Below are 24,305 nucleotides of genomic sequence, written 5' to 3'. Positions count from 1 at the left end.
TTTAAAGACGAGAAATACCTTTTTGAGAACCTCAGCATGCTCATAGAGGTCAGGCTGCCACTAGAGAGCTGTGTGACCTTGGACATGTCCCTCGGTTTCTCTGAGCCTCAGTTTCTCTGTGTGTAAAATGGGTACACCAGGCCTTCCAGCACCACCATGACCCCTCCCTGTGTGGCCCTGTCCAGCAGCCCCATTGTTTTCTGGACGTTGTGACTGAGTATGCTCAGGAGACATAGCCACACACCTATGGACAGCAGCCTGTGGAAACTCACTGTCATTTCTGCGTTGCCAGGCTCTGTGAACCTGTATATGAAACAAACAGGATTCAGTCTTGGGTGGAGCAGAGGAGGAGCGTGGAAGGGAAGGTCACTGGAGTGGGAGCACCTGCTTTCCTGTCCGAGGTCCACCCTCTCTCCTCCTCCCCCAGCACTCTACCTTTCCTTTCTTCACACCCATCTCTTCTTGCTCCTGGCTCCTCCCAATTGAATAACTGCCAAATAGCTTTGGTTTCTGTTTCTTTATAAAGTCCTCCCCAGTGCAGGGAACTGCCTGGCTGGTGTGAGAAGCAGCGGTGACCACAGAAGTGGAGAGATGGCCTCCTGCAGCATCCAGCCTCCCTTCAAGAACCCAGTGAGTTCCAGGCTGCGGGCACGGGCGCTGCTGCAGGGCTGAGTGGCCTCCTGGCCAGGGAAGCAGCTCTGGGTCTCTGAGGATGCGGGGGGCATCCCACGGGGAACACAGAGGGCACAAATGCCAGATGAGGCAATCCTGACACAGCTTCTCCCCGGGCCGGTCTCACCCGCGCCTCTCAGGACCCAAGGGGATAGTGATCGCCCGAATTTGTCCATTGGACAGGTGTTGGCTGAGCTCCTTCTGTGCCTGTCCTGTCCTAGGTGCTGAGGGGAAGAAGGGTGCAAGAAACAATTAGAAGAGTGGTGGTTTGTTCAAATGAAACTGGAAGTCAGCAGGGCTTCTGGGGAGGACAGCAGCTTAGGATGGGGCACTGACTTAGGAGATGCCCCCCCCCACCCCCGGGTTCAGCCATTTACTAGCCAGATGACCTCAAGCCAGCTACTTTCACTTCTCTGGGCCTCAGTTTCCAAATCTGTAAAATAAGGATAATCCTTGAGCCGTCTCTCCCAGGGTTGGGGCAAGGATGGAGTGGGAGAGCACATCTAGGGTGCTTGGTCAGAGCCCAGCACGCTGGAGAGGGGTGGCTATTGAAGTCTTTAGTGTGATTAGGAGTCAGGGGCTGCAGGGAAGACCTGAGGGGTCATCTGCTCCCTGCGGGTGAGTTAACAAGGCAGGGGCAGGTCAAGGTGTCTGCAGGGGGACCCTCTGGGCAGTGAGGGAGGAGTGGGCTGTCCCTGCAGTGTGGGGTGCAAAGGGCTGCCTTTGGCACCTTTTTGCCACACATGTGTGGGCCCTGTCTGTAGGTGGCTTTGTTTAAACCCTCTGAGTTTTATTTTTCCCACGCTGTACATGCAAAACCTGAGGCTCAGAGACATTGATGCCACTTACCAAATGTCCCCAGATGGTAGAGAAGGAAGGCACCTTGATTTACCCCCCGAAGAGGGAGGTGCCCACAGGAAGAGCAGTGATAGGGGAAGGCAGGCGGGTGACAGCCCCAGGCCCAGGAGGCCTGTGTGGTCACGGTGTCCTGGTCCCTGCCCTGTGGCAGAAGCCTCTCCCAGGCTTGGCAAACGGTTTCCCGAGAGGTGGAGGAGATACAGTGACGGAGCCCTTCCTGGGTGCGACCTGGGGTAGGCGGGTGGGCAGTCCTGAGGGTCAAGCTGCCTGGGCTTCACACTCAAGCCCACCTCGGCAGGGACCCTGGCGCGGCGCCTTCCCCCAGCAGTCACCAGGCGGCCGGCTCACTCTGAGGAAGTGCTCACGGCGGGGCCCTGTTGGTGTCTCCAGGGAGGCCCTCAGTGCCACCAGCGGCCCCTCCGGGTTAGAACAGGCCACTTGGGACTCATTGTCTATAAGATGGGTGATCTTTTCAGCCTTGACATTTTCTTATCCCGGTGACTGGTTTTTACTTTTCAATTCTTGGATCAAAAGCCAAATTCTTCAAATCAGAAGGAAAATCATGCAGGGCAGCAGAGAGTTAAAACAGGGCCCTGGTGCCCTGGCTGGGTGGCTCTGCCCGTTTGTTGGAGAGTTGTCCTGATCACCAAAAGGTGGCGGCTTCTATCCCCGGTCAGTACCTGTTCTGAAGGCAACTAATCAACGTTTCCCTCTATCTCCCTTCCTCTTTCTCTAAAACCAATCAACATATACTTGGGTTGGGACAAAACAAACAAAAAACCCAGGGCCTTAGAGTCCAGACCAAAAAGAGGATGGTGTAGCCCTTACAGGCTCCAGACACACCAGCCCACCCCACAGGCCCACCCTCTCCCAGGTGCCCCACTGACTCCCAGCAGTCAGGAGTGGCCTCCCTCTTCCTCCAAAGTGTGCCAAGAAGATCACGTGTCCCGGCTGTTCTGCTCACGAGCTGAACACTATGAGGGTCTGCCTCCGGGGCCTCACCCCCTTTCCTTGCCCAAGCCCTGCCGGCCTCACCCGGCCCGGCCTCCCCAGGGGCCAGGCTGGAATCAGAGCCACAAGCAGGACAGGTCTCCCTGCTTGGTCCAGGGAAGCCCCCAGTGAGCCAGGAGCGAGGGTGTCCTGTGCTCCACCGTGGGAAGCAGCCTGAGTGGCGGTTAAAAAGCTAGGGGCTGGGATTCAGTCCCACTCTATTACTCACCAGCTGTGTGGCTTTGGGCAAGTTACCAAACCTTTCTGGGCCTCTTGCGGGGATAACTAGGTAACAGAGGCAGCGGCTCTCTTTGGCTGAAAGCCTCACACCGCCCCCTGCTGTGAAACACTCTGCCAGCTGGGCCCGGTGCCCGCTGGTGACACTGGGCCTCCAGAAGGCTGCTACACGCCCTCTGGCCTGTGGGGCCTGGCTCTGCTGTCTGAACTTCCAGATAGGAAGAGGGGGAAAGAGTCCTCAGCCTCCTGGCCTGGCCAGGAGCTGAGAGCAAGGTCTGACCCAGCAGAGGGAGTCATCCACCCTACATTAGTTAATTCATCCTGGCTGGAGCTGAGATGAGAGGGATGGCGTGTACTGTGTCAAACCCTTCCTATTGTCCCCCAGCCGGCCATCTCACCGTACACATCGCCGGCCTGGCTCCTGGGAGTTGGTTTAAAGGAGAAGTTAGAGAAGATGTTAACAATTGGAAAAATGTGAAGATCGACTAGGAGCTGGAAGTGATCTCCTAGGTTAATGCAGGTTAAAACTGCATTAGAGCCCTAGCCGGTTTGGATCAGTGGTTAGAGCGTCGGCCTGAAGACTGAAGGGCCCCGGGTCCGATTCCAGCCAAGAGCATGTAATTCAGTTGCAGCCTCCATCCCTAGCCCCCGGTCCAGGCGTGTGCGGGAGACAATCAATTGATGTCTCTCTCTCCCTCTCCCTCTCTCTCTCTTTTTCCCTTCTACTCTCTCTGAAAAGCAATGGAAAACATACCCTTGGGTGAGGACTTAAAAAACAACAAAAAACCCACATTTGATAAGAGGCATCCTGGAGGTTAGCTTTAAAAGTCAAGAAAAAACCAACTTGGCAATTTTGCTTAGAGACCAAGAGGGAAGGGTGTCATAGAAACACTTACTCGGTGCCAGTCTCTTCCCCAGACTTTTTCTCACTAAATCGTCGATCTTATACAGAAGGTAAGATTTATTCCTATTTGACAAATGAGGAAACCGAGGCCAAGAGAAGTGACCCAAGGACCCTCAGGCGGTGAGCAGCAGAATTGGGATTCAAGCCTGGATAATGCCTGGCTCTCACATGATGCAAGCCCCCCCATGACCGTCTCTCCTTTCAAGTGGCCCGGGAAAGAGAATCTGACAAAATGGGTGCAGATGGGACCTGGGAGGAGTGGAGATACCATTAGGGCTTCAGGGGTTGCCCAGGGCCTGGGGCAGGATAGGAAGAAGAGGCTGCCCCGTGGCTGCAGAGAGCATCCAGGAAGAGGTGCTCCCTGAGGTGGCTGGGGTTGGGGTGGACAGGGGGTGAGGAGGAGCCTTCTTCTTGGCCTTCTCAGGTGAGCCCGAGGTTACCCTTTAGAATAGGCTGGTGGCCTCTTTGGTCCCTTAGGTTTCTGAGTCTTTAACCAGGGCCCTGGGGCCTTCACTAGGAGCTTGGTCTGGTGTCCAGTAGCTCCTCTCACTACCCTGGCTCCTTCCCCTCTCAGGGTCATGTACATGTTACTTCCTATTCTTGGAAGCTGTCACCTCCTCCTGCCGGAGGCCAGCTCCGGGTGACACACTCTCTGTGTCTGGCGGTCTCCTTATCAGGCTCAGGAGGTCTGTGTATCTCCCTGGATTGGGTTCTGCTTCCTCCCAGGCCGGGAAGATCCATGAGACTGGGACTCGTAGGCCCAGTTCACAGCTGCACCAGGCCCCCGGCTCGGTGCCTGACACGCCAGGCCGGCTGCTAGCAAGTGCCAGAAGGAACGGGCAGGAGGCCCCCTGACCACTGCCTTCTTCTCCCTGCAGATTGTCCCCTTCTCAGGGGTCATCCAAGGGGGCCTCCAGGACGGACTTCAGATCACTGTCAATGGCATTGTTCTTCAGTCCAGTGAAACAAGGTACCTGGAACTGTTGCTTCTCTCCAGCCTCGCCCCTTAGCAAACCATGGTGCCTGTCAGCTCAGGTGGTTCACTCAACACTCTCCGACCTACCTGTGCTTGGTTCAGGGAACTCTGGATGAGTAGGGCCCCGCCCCTGCCAACACTGTATGGTGGCCCTGCCACCTGCCAAGAGCAGTTAGACACCATTAACATACACTCCCCATAAACACAGAGAGCAGGAGCTCACAGTCTAAGGCCAGCCCTAGGGCAGATCATTAGAGTCTAGGACTGAACTTTGCACACCAAGACCCAGAGTTGCAAAAACAATACCTCCTTTATTTCCCATAACCGCCTTCATGTTCTTTGCAGCCCTCATTTGGCTGATGGGGAAATATTTAAATTTGCCATAAAATGTAATTTGGTCTCTTTCTGCTTCAAGGTCTTTCCTGGAAAACACAAAGTCAATTAAAAATACCAACATCTTCTCTGCACTGTTTCCCGCCCTATAGGGGACTTTCGGGTACAGGGGACTTTTGGGTACAAGGAAGAACTTGTACATCTTCTCAGAGGCTGGAGAGCCCTCTAAGGCTTGAGCAGCCCTGGCTGCTCTCTGCTGAGGTCCAGGTGGTGTGGAGTTGTGGGGCTCTTGCCTGACTTGGCTGAGGTCTATGTCCATGGCGCTTGCCTGCTAAAGTCCACGGTGCCCACAGAAGCCCTCTGGACACATAACCCTCACTTGGGGATATAACCCTCTCTGTCTCAATCTCAAGTGTCTTTTGTCCCCAGTGATCCTTTTAAAACCTTGCATGGGTCCGGGGGACCTTCTGGATCCCTTCACACCACCCCTGGGCCCAGCCCTACCTCATCTTGGCACGTAGATGCTGGATGACTTTCTCTGCTATCACCTTCCCTGCCAGGTGGTCATAGCCATGCTCACCTCCAAGAGCCCTGAATGTCCCCAAGAAGACTCCAGGAAAGTGAGGCTCCGAGGTCCCCCTAAACCCTGCCACCAGGGAATCTGGCACCTCACCTCTGAAACTCCATCCCCTCCTCTCCCCTTCTCCCTCTGCCTAGCCCTCCTCCCACCACCAGGAGCATTTCTACTCCCGTCCTACTGTCCCCATTTTTTCCCATGGGCACTTTTGCACTCTCTCTTCCCTGGGGTAGGAATTTCCAAAGGACCACAGAAATAGAGCTGGAGGACCACAAGGGGAAAAAATACATCTGGAGATATTTCAGAAATAATAGCCTTTGAGTAAAGAGGAACACGGATTCGGTTCTCTGGTTCCAGAGTCACTGGGAGCCTCCTTTCCTTTTATTATTCCCAGAGTGCAGGCCTGCTGGGCTCTGGGCCACACAGGAGCTGGTGTTGAGGGACAGCAGAGAAATCAAATGGGCTCTTCAGGAATTGAAGAATGCTTACCAAGGGCCACCTCTGGCCCTGTGGGGGATGCAGAAGACACAAAAGCGGAGGCCTTCCCGGACTGCTGTGCATTAGTTGGGGACACCAGAGGGACCCCAAGAACCAGGCTGTGAACGACGTTCATGCTGAGTTCAGGGAAGACAGTGACACTTTCCTTGGTGGAGAACCTTGAATTGGAACTGGTTGTAGGACATGTGTCTGGGGAAAGGATGAACAAACATTTATTGCCCCTCTTTTGTGAAGCTGGCAGCTTGGAAGTTTCTTTTGTTTGAATTCCTCACCTTAAAGCAAGGGTGGGGAACCTTTTTCCTGCCAAGGGCCATTTCGATATTTATGACATCATTAGCAGGCCATACAAAATTATCAACTTAAAAATTAGATATGAAAAAAGCTCATAGATTTATTGAATTTTGAGTCCTACCTGCAGTTGCCTTGGCAGGTCCAGACCAAATGATTTCACAGGTCATATATGGCCCGTGGGCCAGACGTTCCCCACCCCTGCCCTAGGGCCATAGTCATACCCCAAGGAAGTTTTAATGGTGAGGCTTCCTTCCGAGGAGAGACTTGAAGGAAAATTTACTTGTGTGGGGGCTTCCTGAACTCCTCCTCATTAATCATCCCCAAAGGAAGGGAGTCACCCCTTTTCCTGGGTGCAGCAACTCCAGGGTAGTGTGGTTCAGGGTCACCCCAAATGACAAACAGTAGAAGCTGGGGTCTAGGTCCAGGCCTGTGGACTTTAGGGGCAGCACTCCACACCTCATGAGTGGGACACACACCAACTTCCAAAGAGGGACAGACACACATACCAGAAGTTCTCATGCATGGAAAGCTAATTAACACTTATTCCCTGCCTCCCATTAGACACCGCCTTTGTAGGTAAACTCCCCAATTTCACCTGTTCTTTCCATTTGTGCTCTTCCTTCCCGATGGAGCAGAGCGGGCTGGCCTCTAACAAGTGCCCACTGGGCATGAAAGCTCCTGCTGCTGGGCATATGCCTTGAATTGCATCCGTACAACCTGTAGTCAGTTTCCAGCACCTATGCTTCCTGTTGCTAGTGTCAGCATGTTTCTTTCCCTGTTTCCTACTTATTTTTAGAAAGTCACACTGGAAAGGGCAAAATGCAATGATTACACAAAAACACACTAAGTGCAAATTATGTAAACAAAAAGGAAGGCACCGAAAGCCAGGGTGGGTGCAGACCTGCCACACAGGTTGCCAGCAAGTTCCCAGACACTCGCAAGTCAGAGGCACAAGGCCCTCCTGCTCCTAGCATTGGCAATGAACCAGAAACTATCTGATTTCCCTCGGCCTAGGTTTGCTGTGAACCTTCAGAGCGGTTTCAGTGGCCATGACATTGCCTTCCACTTTAACCCTCGGTTTGAAGAGGGCGGGTATGTGGTCTGTAACACGAAGCAGAAAGGATGCTGGGGGCAGGAGGAGAGGAAGCTGCAAATGCCCTTCCAGAAGGGGAATCCCTTTGAGCTCTGCGTCCTGGTGCAGAGCTCCAACTTCCAGGTGAGCAGGACCCTCCCCCCTGTCTCCCTGCCCTATCAGACGTGGTGAAAAGCCTTTAAAGAATTACCCAAGCCATGCCATTATGCAGCAAGCAGGACCTTCGCACCTTCACCTGCATCTGCAGGGGCCCCTGCTGCCCTTATTACTAGGAAATGACTAGGTAAGTCCCCACATGCTCTTTGGCCACGGGTTCCAAGTTAATTCCATTCCTCTGCTGTAGCCATTTGTCCTCTCCATGTCCTTGATAGTATTTGTTTTTCAGTGCCATGGTTGTAGCCCTCATCCAGATCTAGGAATGGCTTGGTTTTGCATGGTGTTGTAACTGTTCTTGCAAGCAGACTAGTGCTGCTGGGCTCGGGGACACGGATGGCTGTGTTTGTACCCCTCTGTGTGAACATGAATGTTCCCATGCCCTCAAGGTGCAACCTGAGGTCCCCTCTCAACTCCTCCCCAGGAGCCTCTTATGCCCATTTAAATGCACATATTGAAATAACATCCCAGGTGGGTTAAGATTGGAAAGACAAACCTAGTGCAATAAACAACCAACCATAAGAACTAAGAAGCCAGCAACTGGAGCCAAGTGGTGATTGGGTTTGGATGCATTTTGGATCACATTGTGTTCCTAAAACTGTTGCAGCTCTGAAGGCTGGTGCCCTGACCTATAAGGGATGGAGGTGAAAACCAGACAGATCTTACTTTCTAGATGCAGGGGTCCCAGAGGCTCAGGTGCGCTCCCTGCCTGGTCCGGGACCCCTCTCCTGGAATATGCACTCCTGTTGACAGGTGATGGTGAATGGAAACTTCTATACACAGTACACACACCGTGTGCCTTTTCACTTCGTGGACACCATCTCTGTCTCCGGCGCTGTGGGGCTGACCCACATCAGCTTCCAGGTCAGATGGTCCAAATGCCACCTGTCCCAGGGGCCCTATTGGGTGGGCCCAAAGGTATCAGCCAATCTCTCACGCAGGTGACTCTGGGGGCATACCTGCGGCTCCCTCTGTCTGGTCCTTCTTGTGTCACTGTCTCTGTCCAGAACACCTGCCTCGGCCTCCTTGACTCCCACCACTCTTGTCTGTCACTCTCTACTTCCACCCTGGTTAAGAGGCCTTGTGATTCCAGAAGGATCCCAGCCTTGGGAATCAAAATGAATGGAGCTCAGATTCCAGGTCTGCCATTGTCATCAGCTGTGGGATCTTAACCAAGTGACCTTGCCTCTTCCAGCCTCAGTTTCCTCATCTGTGGAAGGGGCATAGTCACTGCCTCCCTAAGGGTTATTGTGTGATCTCCACAAGGCGATACATGTCAGAGGTCACCAAATAGCCCACATGGGCCCATACCAGGGTCTATTTGACCCTTTCTGTGTTTTACAATTGTTGGGTGTGTTGTCAGCACCTAAAGATCAGAAGTTCTGTGTGTGGAGCTGAGTGGCGGTGATGGATGCACAACAGCGTGAATGGACTTGATGCCACTTGACTGAACACTCAGAAATGGTGTAGATGTGCTGGGCCCACATCCCACAGGGCCTCGCGCGGCTGGGGTGGAGCTGTTGTTGCCACTTTTGGCATTTGAGCGTGCTCTCTGAGATGAGAAAAGCACACAGTAGGCCCTCAACAAATATGAGCTCCTCACTGTTCAGTCTTCATCTCTCATGTCCCCTCCCTACCCAACTCCCTCCCCTACTCTGTCCCTGCCAGTCTGGCTCTCTCCCTCTTGCCCGGCCCCTGCCTTTCTACTCTTCCTTGGCTCACTAACACTTCTCTTCACCCCCTGGCACCTTTTGTTTTAACAGAACACCCGTGCAGTCCCTATCCAGCCTGCCTTCTCCGGGATGCAATTCTCCCAGCCTGCCCGTTTCCCATCCAAGCCCAAGGGGCGCAAACCAAAAGTGAGTTAAATGTGAAGAGCCTGGAAGGCTGAGCAGTCAGCAGGAAGGACAGAGGGTCTGAGAGAGAGGCTAGTTCCGTCCAGCATGGTGGCTGGGGCTTACAGACCCCTTCATGCCCACCCAAGGCTCCCTATCTCCATCCACCAGGCATTCAGAGCCCAGACCTGGGAGACATCCATGGTTCTTCTCTCCCTTCCTTAACATCTCTCCAGTACACCAACGCCTCTCCTTCCCGAAGCCACTACCTTGGTCCAGGCCACCGGACCTCTCACCACTCACCCCATCACACCCACTCACTGCCCCAGTGGCCCTCCCATAAGCAAATTCAATCTCATCCTCTCCCTGCTTAAAAATCCTAAAGGCGCCAAGCCCTTCTAACTAGAGCTCAAACTCCCCAGCTGGATGTGCAGGATCCTCCCGTCTTGCCCAGCCCACCTCCCAGCCTCCCACCTCACCCACGAAGAATCCCACACAGCCCCCACTGCTCACTTCAGGCTCTTTCTGGCCACCACACTTTTGCATCTGCTGTCCTGATGCTGAAAGTACCCTTTGCCCCCTCACCCCCAGCCAGCCCCTAACTGCCCTTCAATACTCTGCTTAAATCTCGCTCCTCAGGCGCAGCTTCCCTGCCTGGCACATTGCTGGATGCCCTCCCCCTTCCCCTCCCCCTCCCCATGGACATTTTACAACTGCCATGCCAGTCACCATGTCCTGTTGTAACTGTATTTACATGTCTGTCCCCATCACTCCACCCCCTCCTTCCCTGCACCCACGAGTTTGGAATTGTGACTTGTCCCTTTCTGTATCCCCAGCACTTTGCACAGTGCCTGGAATGCAGCAAGGACTCAGTAAGTGAATGAGGGATGTGGTGTGCACAACCAGTAGAAGGGGAGACGAGCCAGGGCAAGAAGAACAGCCTGCTGGGTGGGAAGGGGCTCTAGTGCAGGAAAGGAGCAAGGCCTGGCCCTTCCCTTGGCCATTTGAGCAGTGGGGGTAAAGGCAAGGGCTGTCTCTTTCCCCAGCCTTCCTGTGGCCCATCACAGTGCAGGTAGGACACCTGCCACCTGTCACCTGCCACATTGACTTTAAGACTGGTGGAGCTCCAGGGAGCCTTTGCAGGGCATCCCGACCCTGGCCCTGGCCTGGGGAGGACAGGGTGTGCTGGATACAACCAGACACAACTGGGTACCATTTTGTGTTTTATTGCTGATACCTGGATAGGCTTGGGCAAGTGGCTTAACCTTTCTGAGCCTGGTTCTCTCACTTAGCAAAACTGAAGCTAAGGATGCTTCCGTCATAAAGCACTGAAGCCAGAGCTTGGCATACAGTAGGCCTCAGGAAATGCCAGCTTTCACCTCTGGCTGAAATTGGACACTGGAAGTAATGGTTTTGCCTCTGGTTGCTGAGGTCAGCTGTAGGTTCTGTATCAGACCCATGCTTCTCACTCTCTAGAGGAGCCAGTGAGGATGCTCCCTCTCCCCCGCCCCGCCCCTACCCTGTTTTATAACCTGTGTACCCTGGATGGTGGGTGAGAATCTGAAACCTCGGGCTCTGGAAGCCTTGCTGGGGAGCAGGAAGGAAGCGAGTGTGAGTCTGGGAGGCATCTCTTGCCACAGTTTCTGCTGTCATCTCGCCCTCAGGTGGCACCATTGTTAACCACCCTTTTGACTTTCTCGCCCCCTCCAGCCTCCAAGTTACTGGCAGGCCACCTCATCGCCCATGGTAAGTCTCTTGCTCTCTCTTCGAACGTCTTCGTTTTGGTTCTTCCTGTGGGTCAAAAGGAGAACACAGGGCCAGGCATTAGGCCTCTGCCACAGGGCGCCTGGGGCAGCTAAGGCCAGACCCCTTGACCACCCCCCTGACCGCAGTGGTGCTGGTGGTGAGAGGGCTTGGGGGAGGGGGGTCGGCTGGCCTCATGAGTTGGGAAACAAGCTGAATTGCATGAGCCCCAGCCATTCTGTGGGCAGCCACAGGAAACCAACGCCCCCATTTACTCCCTCCTGCAAAGTGAAGCTATGCTGGAAAAATTCCCCTGAGAAGGAAGGTGGGCCAGCAGGCCACGAAAGAAGCCTTATTTCCTCTCCAGAAGAAACTTTTGCCCCTGCCTCATCCTCTTAAGAGAAGAAACCCCTCTAGTACTCCAATTTTCGGAGTCGGGTCTGGGCTATTGAGCTGGTTAGTCTCAGAGCTCCCGGGAGGGTGTGTTAAGTGGTTCCTTCTGGTGGCAGGTGGCTATCTTCGCGCCGGTGAGAGCTGGTTAAAACCCCTTTTCTTTCTCCCAGATCCAATCGTGCGTCTTCCCGATGCAGAGCGCCCCTGGACAAATGGTCCCTGTAAGTCTGAAAGCTCCGCTCAGCTCACAGCCAGCCCCTATCCCCCTTCACCAAGGACTGAGTTCTCTAGTCCCGGAGAGGGGACGAAAGCAGTTTAGTAAGGGGGATGGGGACATGTAGGGCTGGGACCTCTGCTCAGGAGACATGCAAGTCAGACAACCCTGGGGACAGCAGAGATTCTGGGTCAGGCTGGCTTTCCCCAGAGGCCCAAGAGGCAGGACCCTCAGGACCAGCAGTGGCCCCAGCATCTGGATCTGAGGCCCTGTGTCCCCGGGATGTCACCAATGGTCACAGACTTAAGCCGCTGCCTCTCTCCCTCCTGCTGGCACAAGTCAGACAGGAGCCCTGGGGTTAGTGGAGCTTCTTGTGGAGGGGTTGAGGGCAGGTGACGGTGATGGGGTCTGGGACAATGGCAGGAAGTTCCACAAAGGCTGGCATGAAAGGGAAAGTGAATGGGAGAATCCAGGGGCTGAGCCTCACATTGGAGCATCCCCTTTTTTTTTTTAAAATATGTCTTTAATGATTTCAAAGAGAGGAAAGGAGAGGGAGAGAGAGAGAGAAACATCAATGATGAGAAAGTCCTTGATTGGTTGCCTCTTGCATGCCCCATGCTGGCCGGGCTGGGGCATCCCCTCTAGAGTGCGTGGGGGCCTGGGGGCGGGCACAACCCCACACTGAATTTCCTGGTCTCTTTTCAACAGAATCCCGTAATCCCACCTGTGGCGTTCTCCAGCCCCACCTACGTAAGTGATTTCTCAGGGCGGGTGGAGGTTTTGTGCGGGACAGCAGGGCAGCTTGCAAAATGAAAAGCAGTCCTTTGGTGAGCTGAAGTTCTCCAAACATCCAAGTAAATTGGAAGACTGTTGAAAGGAGCTTTCACCTTTACAATGGTCCCTTCATCATGAGCATATTATATGGCCTTCCCTTCTCAGCCCAGGTATCCTTCTGTGTCCAGCCAACATTGTTTTTGTGACAGTTTAAGCCCATTCATTTGAGGAACACTGGAAAGTTTTCCCTTGGCATTTGCTAACCAAATAAAGATATCACGATTCTTTCTTGAGAATATATGACATAGGCACAGCTGTCAAACTCAGCTGACAGTCCAAATTCGTGGACACTGGCAGAAAGTTTCTCCTACAGTGGCCACTGCTCTGGCTGCCGCTGGCTGACCTGCCCCTCTCCTCCCCACAGCCGATGCCTTTCTTCACCAGCATCCCTGGTGGGCTGTACCCCTCCAAGAGCATCACCGTGTCAGGCACTGTCCTGCCTGGAGCTCAAAGGTAAGCCTGGGCTCTTGGGGAGGAGAGATACCCCAAGGTCATTCAGCCTTCCCCCTGGCTCTGGGCAGGCTGGGGAGGGGCCGGGGCCCAGAGCTCATGAATGCTGCCCAACCCCAGGTTCCACATCAACCTGCGCTCTGGGAGTGACATCGCCTTCCACCTGAATCCCCGTTTTGATGAGAACACTGTGGTCCGCAACACAAAGATCAACAACATTTGGGGGGCTGAGGAGCACAGCCTGCCCCGAAAAATGCCCTTCGTCCCAGGCCAGAGCTTCTTGGTAAGGTCCTGCAGCCTGGGGCTCCAAGGGGCTCTGCTCCGGAAGGGCAAACGAAGTAGGGAGTGGAGGTGTCTGGGGGCCCCTTGAACAAGATGGGAGCTGAGGCTTCTTGGGTAAGGGCTGGGCCCAACAAATTATTGTATTATGGTTTTACTATTACTGCCCCACATAAAATAGGGGGTGGTATTTGCTGTTTACAGATAGGAAAAAAACTCTCAAGTGCAGGTTCCTTGCCTGAGGTCACACAGCCACTAAGTGCCAGATTGGACCCAAGAATGAGGTAGCATTCATTTATTCACTCATTCATTCAACAATTATTTATCAGCTCCATTATGAAGGCCCACTTTGGGCAGGAGGGAGCTGGGGGGACAGCAGTGAAGCAGACAGACCAGGTCCTGCCCCCAAAGCTTACAGTTCTGTGGGGGAAGATCACTGCAGATCATGACGGGTGCTGTGCCCAAAGCAAAAGAGAATATTGAGGTAGAGTGAGGCCTGGGCAGGGACCACGCTGCCTTAGAGGGGGACAGCTCTGGGAGACCACAGTGCGGTGGAGACCTCCATGATAGAAGGAGCCCACCCCACAAAGATCTGAGGGGAGCATTCCCAGCAGGCATGGGAGGGAGCAGCTGTGATGGCAAAAGCCAGAGTCGTGGGCGGGGCCTGTCAGGGAAGGGGAGGGTGGTGAGGCTGGATGAGTAGATCACAGAGCAGGGGTTCTCAGCCTCAATTACACATTCAGATCACCTAGAGAGCTTAAAAAAGAAAAATCAATGACTGGCCCTGCCCCAGGCCAGTGAGGGGTGAGCCTGGGCATCTGTGTTTTTAAAAATACCCTAAAATAGGCCCTATTTTTAAATGAGAGTATTTTTAAATGCTCACCCAGGGTTGAAAATGACAGATGTATGGCCCTGAGGGCCATGGAAAGAAGTTTGGGGGTGGGGGGGTGTTTTTGTTAATTTTCACTCGATATTTTTTCCATTGATTTTTTTACGGAGAGTGGAAAAGAAGGAGGGATGGAGAGAGAGAGAGAGAGAAACATTAATGTGAGGTTGCCTTCTGCACACACCCCTACTGGGGCTGAGATTGAACCTGCAACCCAGGTACATGCCTTGACTGGAAATCGAACCCAAGACCCTCCAGTGCGCTGTCCGATGCTTTAACCACTGAGCACCACCGGCTGGGGCAGGGATTTGGGTTTTAATACAGTGTGTTGGTGTGTTTGAAGCAAGAGAGCAATACGCTTTGATTTATAGACAGCTATTTGACTTTGAGCAAGTGACTCAATGGCTCTGGGCCTCAGTTTCCTTATCTGAAAAATGGGGGCTACTGCCTGGTCGACGTGGCTCAACGGTTGAGCACTGACCTATAATCCAGGAGTTCGAGGTTCAATTCTCGGTCAGGGCACATGCCCGTGTTGCGGGCTCCATCCCCAGTTGGGGGCGTGCAGGAGGCAGCCCATCAATGACTCTCTCATCATTGATGTTTCTCTCTCTCTCTCCCTCTCTCCCTTCGTCTCTCTAAAATTAATAAAGACATATTTTTTTTAAAAAATAGGGCTACTAACAATATTAATCTTAGCCATGTAAGAATGAAATGACATCACGTTAAGGGTGCTGCAAGTGTTAGGTATTGTGATGGGGATGACATTTTACAGATGTGCTCTGACTGCCTTGTGGAGAATGTTTGGGGTGAAACAGACAAGTTGGGAGGTGGCCGCTGCGGGAGTGCAGGCGTGGAGCACTCCTGTGTGCCGGGTACTAGGGACATGGGTGGCACAAGCCAGGGTTCCTGCCCCTGGGCTCAGGGTCCGGTTGGAGAGTGAGGATGGGGAAGGGAGATATGACTTGAGGGGCCACCTCACTTGACTAGGAGGGGGTCAGGAGGTGGCAAAAGGCAGGGAAGGCCTGCCCGAGGGGAGTGAATCCTGAAGGGGGACTAGCAGTTATCCATGTGGGCAAGGGGTGCAGAGTGGGGAGCCTGGGGGAAGGGCACTCTGTGCCGGGGGAACAGAATATGTAAAAGGACAGGAAGGAGAGCAGGCGGCCTGTGTGTGAACAGCAAACCCCTGTGTGTGAACAGCAAACCCGGGGCGCTGGAATGCAGGCCTGGGCCGCGCCTAACGAATGTCTGAGGAAGGCAGGAAGGAGGCGGGAGACACCAGCTTGCCAATAGGTTTGAGGACTCTCCGGGTGGAGTGCCAATGACACGGCCTGTCGTTCCAGGTGTGGATCTTGTGTGAAGGTCCCTACCTCAAGGTGGCCGTGGACGGTTATCACCTGTTTGACTACTACCACCGCCTGACCAACCTGCCCTCCATCAACAACCTGGAAGTGGCCGGCGATGTCCAGCTGACGCACGTGCAGACATAGGCGGGATCCCGGCCCTGGAACTCGGCCTGGAGCACGTTACTGTCTTGATCTGCTCTTTGCCTCCGCTTGCCTGTCCCTGCCCCAGCCCCAGCCCCTCCCAGCCCACCGAGGGTCTGGGCCTTTTCCGGAGAGACCAGGTCCTTGTCTGGCCTGCTTCTGCTGCAGCCATCCTGGCGTGGAGAAGGCGGCTGGCTGGGGCTGCCTTCCTCTGTCTGAGCAGCGCCTGGGGCTCCAGCTGCCCAAATCCTACCATCGAGGAGAGGGGTGGTCTGTGCAGGCTGAAGCCCATGTTCAGTCCGCTTGGCAGAAAGGGAGCATCCTGGGCCTTCCCACGCTCCCAGCTCCGGCCTCCCCCTCACCCGCCGCTTGACCCCATTCCCGCCTCCATTCAAGTCCAACTCGGTCTCAGGCTGGTCGCTCCCATGGGAGCTGGGCTCCTCAGCTCCTTGTCTTTCTCCAGCATTTAACCTTTTCTTGCACCCTGTACCAAGCCTTCCTCCCGTCCAGGAAGGTGACCCTGAATGGCACCTGCTGCTCTCCACCAACTGACAGCACCTTTTTCAGCCGGAGGCATCCCCTTCCCCGGTGTCTTTCAAATAAATAAAGAAAGGAAAATCCGCGTTGGCGCACAAGCACGGGGTGATGGTGTTTTATTCCAGGTGTTTGGAGACAGTTTGGTTTCTGGAATTGGGGAGGTCCTGGCCAAGGAGAGAGCATAGGCTCACTTTGATGGGGGGGGGGGTGTCTGATCCATTTCTGCTCTCCGTGTGTCCCCCAAATCCCACAGGGTTATGGGAGAAAGCAGCCGGCCTCAGGCTTTTTGGACAGGAGTCTCTGACAGGAAGCCTGGTAACAGAGGTTAACCCAGGAAACAGCCCCAATCTGCTGAGAGGGGCCAAGGGCCGGGCCACAGCCTGGAGGACCACGGCAGGGCCAAGAAGTCAGATGGCAGTTAACCCATCAGAACCCCATGTCCCAGTGGAGGAAGGTGGCAGGTGGGGTCAGGAGAAGCTGACCCGGAGGAGAGGCTTGTTCGAGTTGTTCCACTGTGTGTCCCCTGGCATTAGGGGTTAGGGTGTGGTGGGGAAAGTGGCTCCAGTGTGTGGGGTTCTGCCAGCCACTGGGCCAGTGCAGGGAAGCCCAGGTCTGTGCCCGCATGATGCCAACACACCCTGCTAACTCCAGTGCCTCAGGAGCCAGGGTGCTGGCTCAAAGTGAAGTCCTCCAACCACCAGTACATACAGAACCAGGGAGCTTGTTAAAAATGCAGAATCTCAGGCCCCTTTGCAGACCTGAATCAGAATCTGCATTGGAAAGATCCCAGGTGGTTTGTGTGCACGGTACTGTGAGAGGCACTGGTCCAGGCAACCGTGTTCTTTGTTTTTTGGTAATCTTCACCCAAGGATATTTTTTTCCATTGATATTTTTAGAGAGAGTGGAAGGGAGGGGAGGAGACAGAGAGAGCGAAACATTGATGTGAGAGAGACACTTTGATTGGTTGCCTCCTGCACCTGCCCTAACCGGGGCCGGAGATCGAGCCTGCAACCGAGCTACATGCCCTGGCCAGAATCGAACCCATGACCCTTCAGTCCTCAGGCTGAATCTCTAACCACTGAGCCACAACGGCTAAGGCAGGTGACTGTGCTCTTAACCACCGTTGCTCTGATGCACTGCTAGGAAACTACAGGTTGGCATGTCCACTTCACCCCCAACCACCACCCCATCTGAGTAGGGGGACCAGGCAGCCGATGTAACAGAGGCCAAACCCAAGCTGGGAGCCAGATTCTGCCAGATCCCCATTCAGCCCCTGGCTGAGATCCTCCCTTGTTCCCACTGGGAGAAGGAAACGTGGCTCAGTCCCTTCAGCAGCCTTCCCCGCGGAAGATGTGTGTCCTTCACTCACTGCCAAGTCCTTGACACGGAGCCACACCTCACATGCCTTGTGACCTAGGTGCCAAATCATTATTGGCCAAACTCTAATGAAGCAGGAGGCCCAGAGCAAACTACAGTGACTCTGTGAGACAGGCTGTGGTCAGGGCCTCCGCTAAAGAGCCGGCATGAGGTCCTGCCTCACAGCCCTGCCATCGCCCGCGGGAGGGAGGCCTCCTGTGAGAGGCTCGGCTGAGGCCTGTGCTCCCTCGCCCCATCACGGGTTTTGAGATGTGTACTTCATGTGCTGACCTTGCACCCATCTCAGAGAAGCAGCATGGCCAAGCTGGCACATCCCTTCGTGGAGGGTTTTTGTCCAGGTTGTGGCACCCACCAGTCCCCAACTCTATATAACTTAGGGCTGTTTCCCATACGAAACACACACACACACACACAATGTGATTAAAATAAAATGCATTTCATATAAATATCTCCACCAAGGAGTCATACAGAGAAGGCCTAAATGGCCTGAGGAGCTGATTAGGATTTGTTTTTTTAATACAAAGGCATAAATAACTGTACACAAGAATAGGGTGGGGTTAAATACAGCGGTGCGACAGCGCCTCCTGGTGGTCGCTTGAAGTGGTGCAATCAAAAGAAGGATCCACCCTTCTCACCTATTGGCCAGGCCTGGCATTGCATTTACTCTCTAAGGGACCAGGGACACCCCAATTCTCCATTATCCCGGGAAGGGCAGGCCCAAAGGAGACAAGAGGTTCCACTCAGGCCAGGCTGCTACTTGGTAGCAGGCCAAGTAAAGAGGGAAGGAGATGGAGAAATAAGGTGTGAGGCCTGGGATATAATTTCCCACCATCTCCCCAGACCCTGTGACCTCAGATAATGGAGAGTTGGCTCCATCATGAAATTCTGCGGCAGCAGCTTTAACTTCTCCTGTGGGCTGCTGGAGCTCGGGGATCGCTAGGCTGTCCCGCTGCCCCATCTCTTTTCACCTTGTAGGGAAACACAGCACTGAAGATATCTTCATGGTAGCGCTTCTGGCTCTTCAAGGGAAAACAGATCAACATGTCAGCTCTGCTGGTCCAGCCACCTCTCATTTGTCAGGTCCAAGCTGACAGGAACTCCTAGGTTCCCCCCGCTTCCCTATCACTAGTACACTCATGACCCATTTGTCTTCCCAACTCTCATGCTTGGATTACACTTGAATCTCACTTAGACTCTTTAACCCCCACCACTGCCTGCTCCCTTGGGGACCACCTAAACATCTCCCAGGCTTTATGATGGACAGAATAGCCTGCCTAGTGCTTGTCCCACAAGATGCTCCCAGAAATGTGGGCTGTGAGATAAACACGTTTGGTGAATGCTACATACTTTCTCCCAGTTTTGAAGCGTCACGATGCATAGGAGCACGTTCGAGGCTCTGCGAGTCTTACCATAAAGCAGCTTGGCAGCCTTTGTTTAACTGAGCAACCAGACCAGGACGTACAGTCAGGCCTCTGATGGCCCCCCCAGCTCTGTCCTCCAGCCACCTCTAGGATTCCCTTGACATCCAGGACTGTTCTGAGCCTGACACCCCTAGTTCTGACTCCCCTGGTCCCGGCACCCTGGCCCATGCCCTTGACCTGCACCCCTACCTGCACACCAGCTGCCATACCTTAAGCTGGAAGAAATAGTCCTCGACCTGCTCCTCACTCAGGCTCAGCTTGGCAGCCACCAGCTGCTTCAGTGTGTGGGCCACATCCCGGGCCATGTGCGCATCCCCACAGACATAGAGGTGGCCTTGCTCCTTGTGGAGCACGTGGAGCACCTCGGTGGCCAGCTTCTGCTGAAGGATGTCTTGAACGTAGACCTGAAACCAGAGGAGATGGTGAGTCCAGGCCTCTGCTGCTGGGGGGGGGGGGGGGGGGGGGGTTGAGCACCTTCCCCACCAGGACTTTGCACAGGGACCAGGCTCTGCAAAGAGGTGCACTGGTACCCTGCCCATCCCAGGCCTGGGCTGGGGCTGGAGAGATGAATGCCAGCCACAGCCCTGCCCTTGAGGAGCTGAGGGTCCAGTGGGTCCTGGATGTACTCTGAATTCACAGTGCTTCATAGAGGCATCCTTCAAGCTACCTGCCCTGCCCAGGGCTCTCAGGCCCACCTGCCTACACCCCAGAAAAGGGATTCTCTGAGTGCAGACTGTCTGCGGGATCTCCACTGTAATGTAGAGCAGGGCACAGAGCCCTGGGCTCCCCAGTGACGTGAAGTCCAGGAGTCAATCGGGGCTCCCAGTGACCCCAGCACTGGGCCTGGAGCACAGGCTCTGGGAGGAGCCCTGATAGGACAAGTTCATAAGGGAGGAGTCAAGAGTCTGTCCCAACTCCCCAAGCTCATGGGGCCAAGGGCACCCTGGGGAAGCAGAGCCATCAGTGGGCTCGTGGCGGGAGCAGTGGCCGCCCTCCAGCCTTGCTGTGTTGGAGAATAAAGCCGGCCTGGGCCACCTCTCCCCAGGCAGTTGTGTATCCGGGGGAGGACCTTCAGCTGGGCCCAGGGCATTAACCCACCATGTGGCCCTGACTTAGTCCTGAATGTCTCAGGGCCTGTCTCTTCTCCTGGAAGAGTGAACGGAATAGCTTCACAGCTCGCTCTGACAGTATAACTGCCTACAGCTGAGAGCTGAGGCGAAGGCTCAGGAAGTGAGGGACGTGCGGGGCGCCAGGGCACCCAGCATCGTCTGTGCTTTCAATGCTCCTCTCACCGCCCGGGCAGTTGCCCCATTACCTTGGGCTGGCCAGGCAGGCGCGAGTAGGCTGTGTGCACCGCGTGCAGCACCCCTCTCCGGGCCATCTCCAGCATCTCCTCCCGATAGAGGTGGTCCTCGTCTGGGCGCCGGCACCCGAACACCAGGGTCATGTGGCCACACTGGAGCCCTGCAAGGCCCAACAGGCTGCAGTTACCTGGGTGGCCACTGGAGGGAGGAACTCAAGGCCTGACCAGCTGGCTCCCAACTCGAATTCTCATTTCATCCCCTATCTGGTGCTTTCCCCGCTCCACAGACGAGGAACCTGACACCCGGGGCACTCGCGTCACTTGTCCACACGGGCCGAGGCAAACTTGGGATAGGAGCCAAGAAACGTGTGTGGGCAGTGGCACGACTCTCCTGCAGCTCGGCTCTGTTCCCAGGCAGGTGCTGGCCACCGGATGCCCCCCTCTACCCCTAGGAACCCCCACCAGTACCTTTGTGCTCGGCATCATGGAGACGCTGCTGCCAGAAACTGCGGAAGGGAGCGATGCCAGTGCCAGGCCCAATGAGGATGCAAGGGTGGGAGGTGTTCTCGGGGAGCTGGAAGCCGCTGGCACTGAAGGGGACAGAAAGATAGAGGCCTAGTCCTCAGACACAATGGGCTGGATGCACAGGCAAGACAAGACTGTCGCTGGGGAGCTGGGGGTGGCTGGAGGGGGTGGTGTGGGAAGGGGGCTGGAGAAAACAGTGAGCTCCTGTTTGGTTCTCAAGCCTGTGGGCTGCTTCCTTTCCCCTGCCCAGGCACACCAGCGCCTTGCCGGGGGTCCTTTCGAATGAGGCTGAGCCTCATTGTACTTTGGGCTTCGTCACCACTGTCATCTCCATCCCTGCTAGATACTTGGCCATGTTCTATAGCCAGGAGATAGAAGAGAGGCCCAGTGTGACCCAAATGCCTTCTTTAGGGGGGCCAAGGGGGCCAGAGTGGCACCTATAACCAGATCCCTCCCAGAGTCAGTGGTCCCACCACAGGGTAGAGGGAGTGCTTACCTTCGTACAAAACAGGGCACTGGGTCTTGGGGCTCCAGGCTGCTGAGCCAGGTGCTGCAGACACCGTGGTGCAGGGGGCCCTGGCCATCTGCAAGGACAGCGCAGAGCTGACCAACATCGCCCCCCCACCGGTGTGTGAACCTCCCCAGTGGCACTTCCCACACTGATGCGCCTCCTTAAACTGTCCACGCAGACACTCTGTGGGCTTTAATTTGGGGGCTGTTTTTCTCCTGGTCCTGAGATCTACCCTCCATATACACAGAGCTGGTGAAAGTGGAAAGAGAGAGTGTGTATGCCTCCTTTTTGCCACTGCAGAAATTGAGACTCAGAGGGACAGTGACTTGTACAAGGTCACTCAGGTACCAGTAGAATCAGGCCACAGCTCAGCTTCCCTGACTCCTACTCCAATGCTCCTTCTACAACTTTCTCCAGGGACCCTCCCAGCCCACCACTTGGCTCCAATGACAGTTGCACAAAGTGGCCCCTGAGAATGGCCACAGTCGCTGGCCCAGAGTGTCCCCACAAATACAGTCCTTATTGGGAGGAAACCTGGGTGGTGGACAACCTCCTGAGCATTCCAGTCCGTTCTGATATCTGTGCGGCCCCTCCTGGACTTGTGGAAACTCCAGGGTACATTCCCTTCCCAATGACATAGAATTTAGCTTTTTTTTTTTTTTTTTAATTCTCAGCTGAGGACATTTTTTCCATTGCTTTTCAGAGAGAGTGGGAGAAAGAGAGAGAGAAACATCGATGTGAAAGAGACACATCCATTGGTTGCCTCCTACACGCACCCTGACTGGGGCCGAGATTGAGCCTGCAACCAAGATATGTTCCCTTGGCTGGGATCGAACCCAGGACCCTTCAGTCTGCAGGCCGATGCTCTAACCACTGAGCCAAACCAGCTAGGACCCAATGACCCAGAATTTAAAGGGAACTCCAACCAACTTGAGAAGTCCCTTTGGTTATCCCCTGGAAGGATTCTTGCTCTCAGAGGATGTGCCTGCCTCTCCCCTCCTGGTCTGAGGGCTGAGACAGGGCCTGTGCGATACTGGCTAGCGTAGCATATAGAACAGTGCGACCGTGCTTCCCAGAGCACAGAGGGCTCTCAGGTGTGTGCCCGCTCCGCAACTCTGTCACCCCAGGCAATGCTGTTACTGAGGGCAAGGCAGGGGCATGGTCCATCCAGTGGAGGAGCCAAGCCCAACTGGACAAGGTTTTGGACCTTCCAGTCTATGTCAGCGCATCCCCATCCTCTGCCCCCATAGCACCCTGCACATTCCTTCTCAGCATCTACATAATGACAACTGTCTATTCTGTAGGCCTCTCTTCATTGCACCCTCTAGATGGGAAGCTCCATGAGGGCAGGGGCTCCGTGTGCTGTATTCCACAGTGACTAAGGTGCCACGTGTAGAGAAGTGTGGAACAAGTCACTGCTGAGTTAGTGAGTGTAGCAATGAACAACCAAGGCAGGACCACCCCTGTGTTCAGGCTGGACTCTCAGGAAGACCAAGGCTCACTGGGCTCCCACGAAGTACTGGGTGCTCTCCACATCCGATCTCATTAAGTTGTCCCAACAGTAGCAGGACTGTAAAGTGAGGTAGGGTGGCTAAGAATTTGGACTCAGCAGGCTACCTGGGTTCAAATCTCAGTTCTCTACTTGCTAATGGTGTGACTTTAAAGGAGTGGCTTAACCCGTTTGTGCCTCAGTTTCCTCGCCTGTAAAATGCACACAGTGCCCAACTCACATGATTGATAATACGCACACAAAGGGGCGAGCTCAGGGCCTGGTTCAGAGTAACCTCTCCCAGCCCCCTCTTATTGTTATAACAACTCAGCAAGGTGGGTGTTTAACTGACGAGGAGACCAAAGCTCAGACATGTTGAACAGCTGCCCAGTAAATAGTTGGGCTGCTCCAAAGCCTCTGCCTCAGTCTTACCTCGGGTGTGGTAGGTGAGCACGGCCACGGTGAGGTGGATCTCTGTGGGGGTGCAGTCCCTGGAGGAGCTGATGGAGTAGTATCTGGGTTTCAGGACAGGGAGCTGGGAAAGCAGGAAGCTGGCAGATACCCGCAGGGAAGGGAACTCCTCCAGCACCTCCAGGAATGTGGGGCTGTTGGTGAACTTCCACTTGTTGTACTCTGAGGGCTGGAAGGCAAGAGCAGTGTGAGGGACTCTGGGCACCTGCCCCACACCAAGGGAGAGGCTGTCACAGTCCAGGTTCCTCCCCTTCCTTCCTTCCTTCCTTCCTTCCTTCCTTCCTTCCTTCCTTCCTTCCTCCCTCCCTCCCTCCCTCCCTCCCTCCCTCCCTCCCTCCCTCCCTCCCTCCCTTCCTTCCTTCCTTCCTTCCTTCCTTCCTTCCTTCCTTCCTTCCTTCCTTCCTTCCTTCCTTCCTTCCTTCCTTCCTTTCCTCTCACTCATTCATTCCCCCAGCAAAACCCTTTGCAGTGCCAGGCGCTGTCCAGGGTGCTGAGCTTACCAAGCGGAGAGAAAATATTTCCTGTCCTGAAAGATCGCAGGCCACTGAGTAGCATTTATCTAACTTGTGTGCGTAGAACTTCACTGTCAGAAACTTGTGGGCAGGAGCCAAATCTTTATTATAATCTCATGTGGGGCAGGGCTTTGGAATCATACAGGCCTAGGTTCAAATCTTGACTGGATACTGTGACGAGATGCTTGTTCTAGAGTTGGGGTAGCTTGTCCCCATTACTTAACCTCTATGAAATGAGGATATCATCACCTGCTTTGTGGGGATGTAACAATTAAGTGAGAAAAAGTGAGCAGCACAGCCACAGGATAATGGCAGGGAAGGTGGCTGGATTCATGATAATTAGCAATGATGATGTAATAATAACATCCAGTGCCTTTTGCAAAGACTTGGGCCTAGAAAATTGCAGGTGAGTTAATCCATTTTCTTATCAATTTATTATTTCAACTACCCATCTGTCAC

The 24,305-nt window shown here is 54.4% G+C and overlaps 2 protein-coding genes across 3 annotated transcripts in view; one reads left to right on the top strand and one right to left on the bottom strand.

The window, feature by feature from the left end:
* Positions 1-559: 559 nt before the first annotated feature.
* LGALS9 (galectin 9) lies at positions 560-16,037 on the top strand. Of its 2 annotated transcripts, XM_016207600.2 has the most exons (11): positions 560-630; positions 4,540-4,631; positions 7,351-7,552; positions 8,336-8,446; positions 9,346-9,441; positions 11,128-11,163; positions 11,724-11,774; positions 12,476-12,517; positions 12,966-13,054; positions 13,172-13,334; positions 15,557-16,037. In XM_016207600.2, exons 1-11 carry the CDS (start codon positions 592-594, stop codon positions 15,701-15,703), a joined length of 1,068 nt encoding a protein of 355 aa, XP_016063086.2. In that variant the 5' UTR covers positions 560-591; the 3' UTR covers positions 15,704-16,037. The 2 variants fall into 2 exon arrangements, with proteins under 2 accessions (XP_016063086.2, XP_016063087.2); XM_016207601.2 differs by lacking the exon at positions 9,346-9,441.
* A 2,443-nt stretch (positions 16,038-18,480) lies between these two features.
* NOS2 (nitric oxide synthase 2) overlaps positions 18,481-24,305 on the bottom strand; it is a 30,185-nt gene continuing 24,360 nt past the window's right edge. The window contains exons 21-26 of the mRNA XM_087826022.1: positions 23,296-23,503; positions 21,360-21,447; positions 20,807-20,928; positions 20,351-20,499; positions 19,245-19,439; positions 18,481-18,633 (exon numbers count right to left, since the gene is read on the bottom strand). Of these exons, the coding sequence (XP_087682148.1) occupies positions 18,514-18,633; positions 19,245-19,439; positions 20,351-20,499; positions 20,807-20,928; positions 21,360-21,447; positions 23,296-23,503 (882 nt within the window). The 3' untranslated portion in view covers positions 18,481-18,513. The remainder of the gene's footprint in view (positions 18,634-19,244; positions 19,440-20,350; positions 20,500-20,806; positions 20,929-21,359; positions 21,448-23,295; positions 23,504-24,305) is intronic.

Source organism: Miniopterus natalensis, chromosome 17 (genome assembly GCF_054644295.1).
Source record: "Miniopterus natalensis isolate mMinNat1 chromosome 17, mMinNat1.hap1, whole genome shotgun sequence".
NCBI lineage: Eukaryota > Metazoa > Chordata > Mammalia > Chiroptera > Miniopteridae > Miniopterus > Miniopterus natalensis.
Note: the sequence above shows the minus strand (reverse complement) of the source record. Positions and strands in the feature narration are given on the sequence as shown.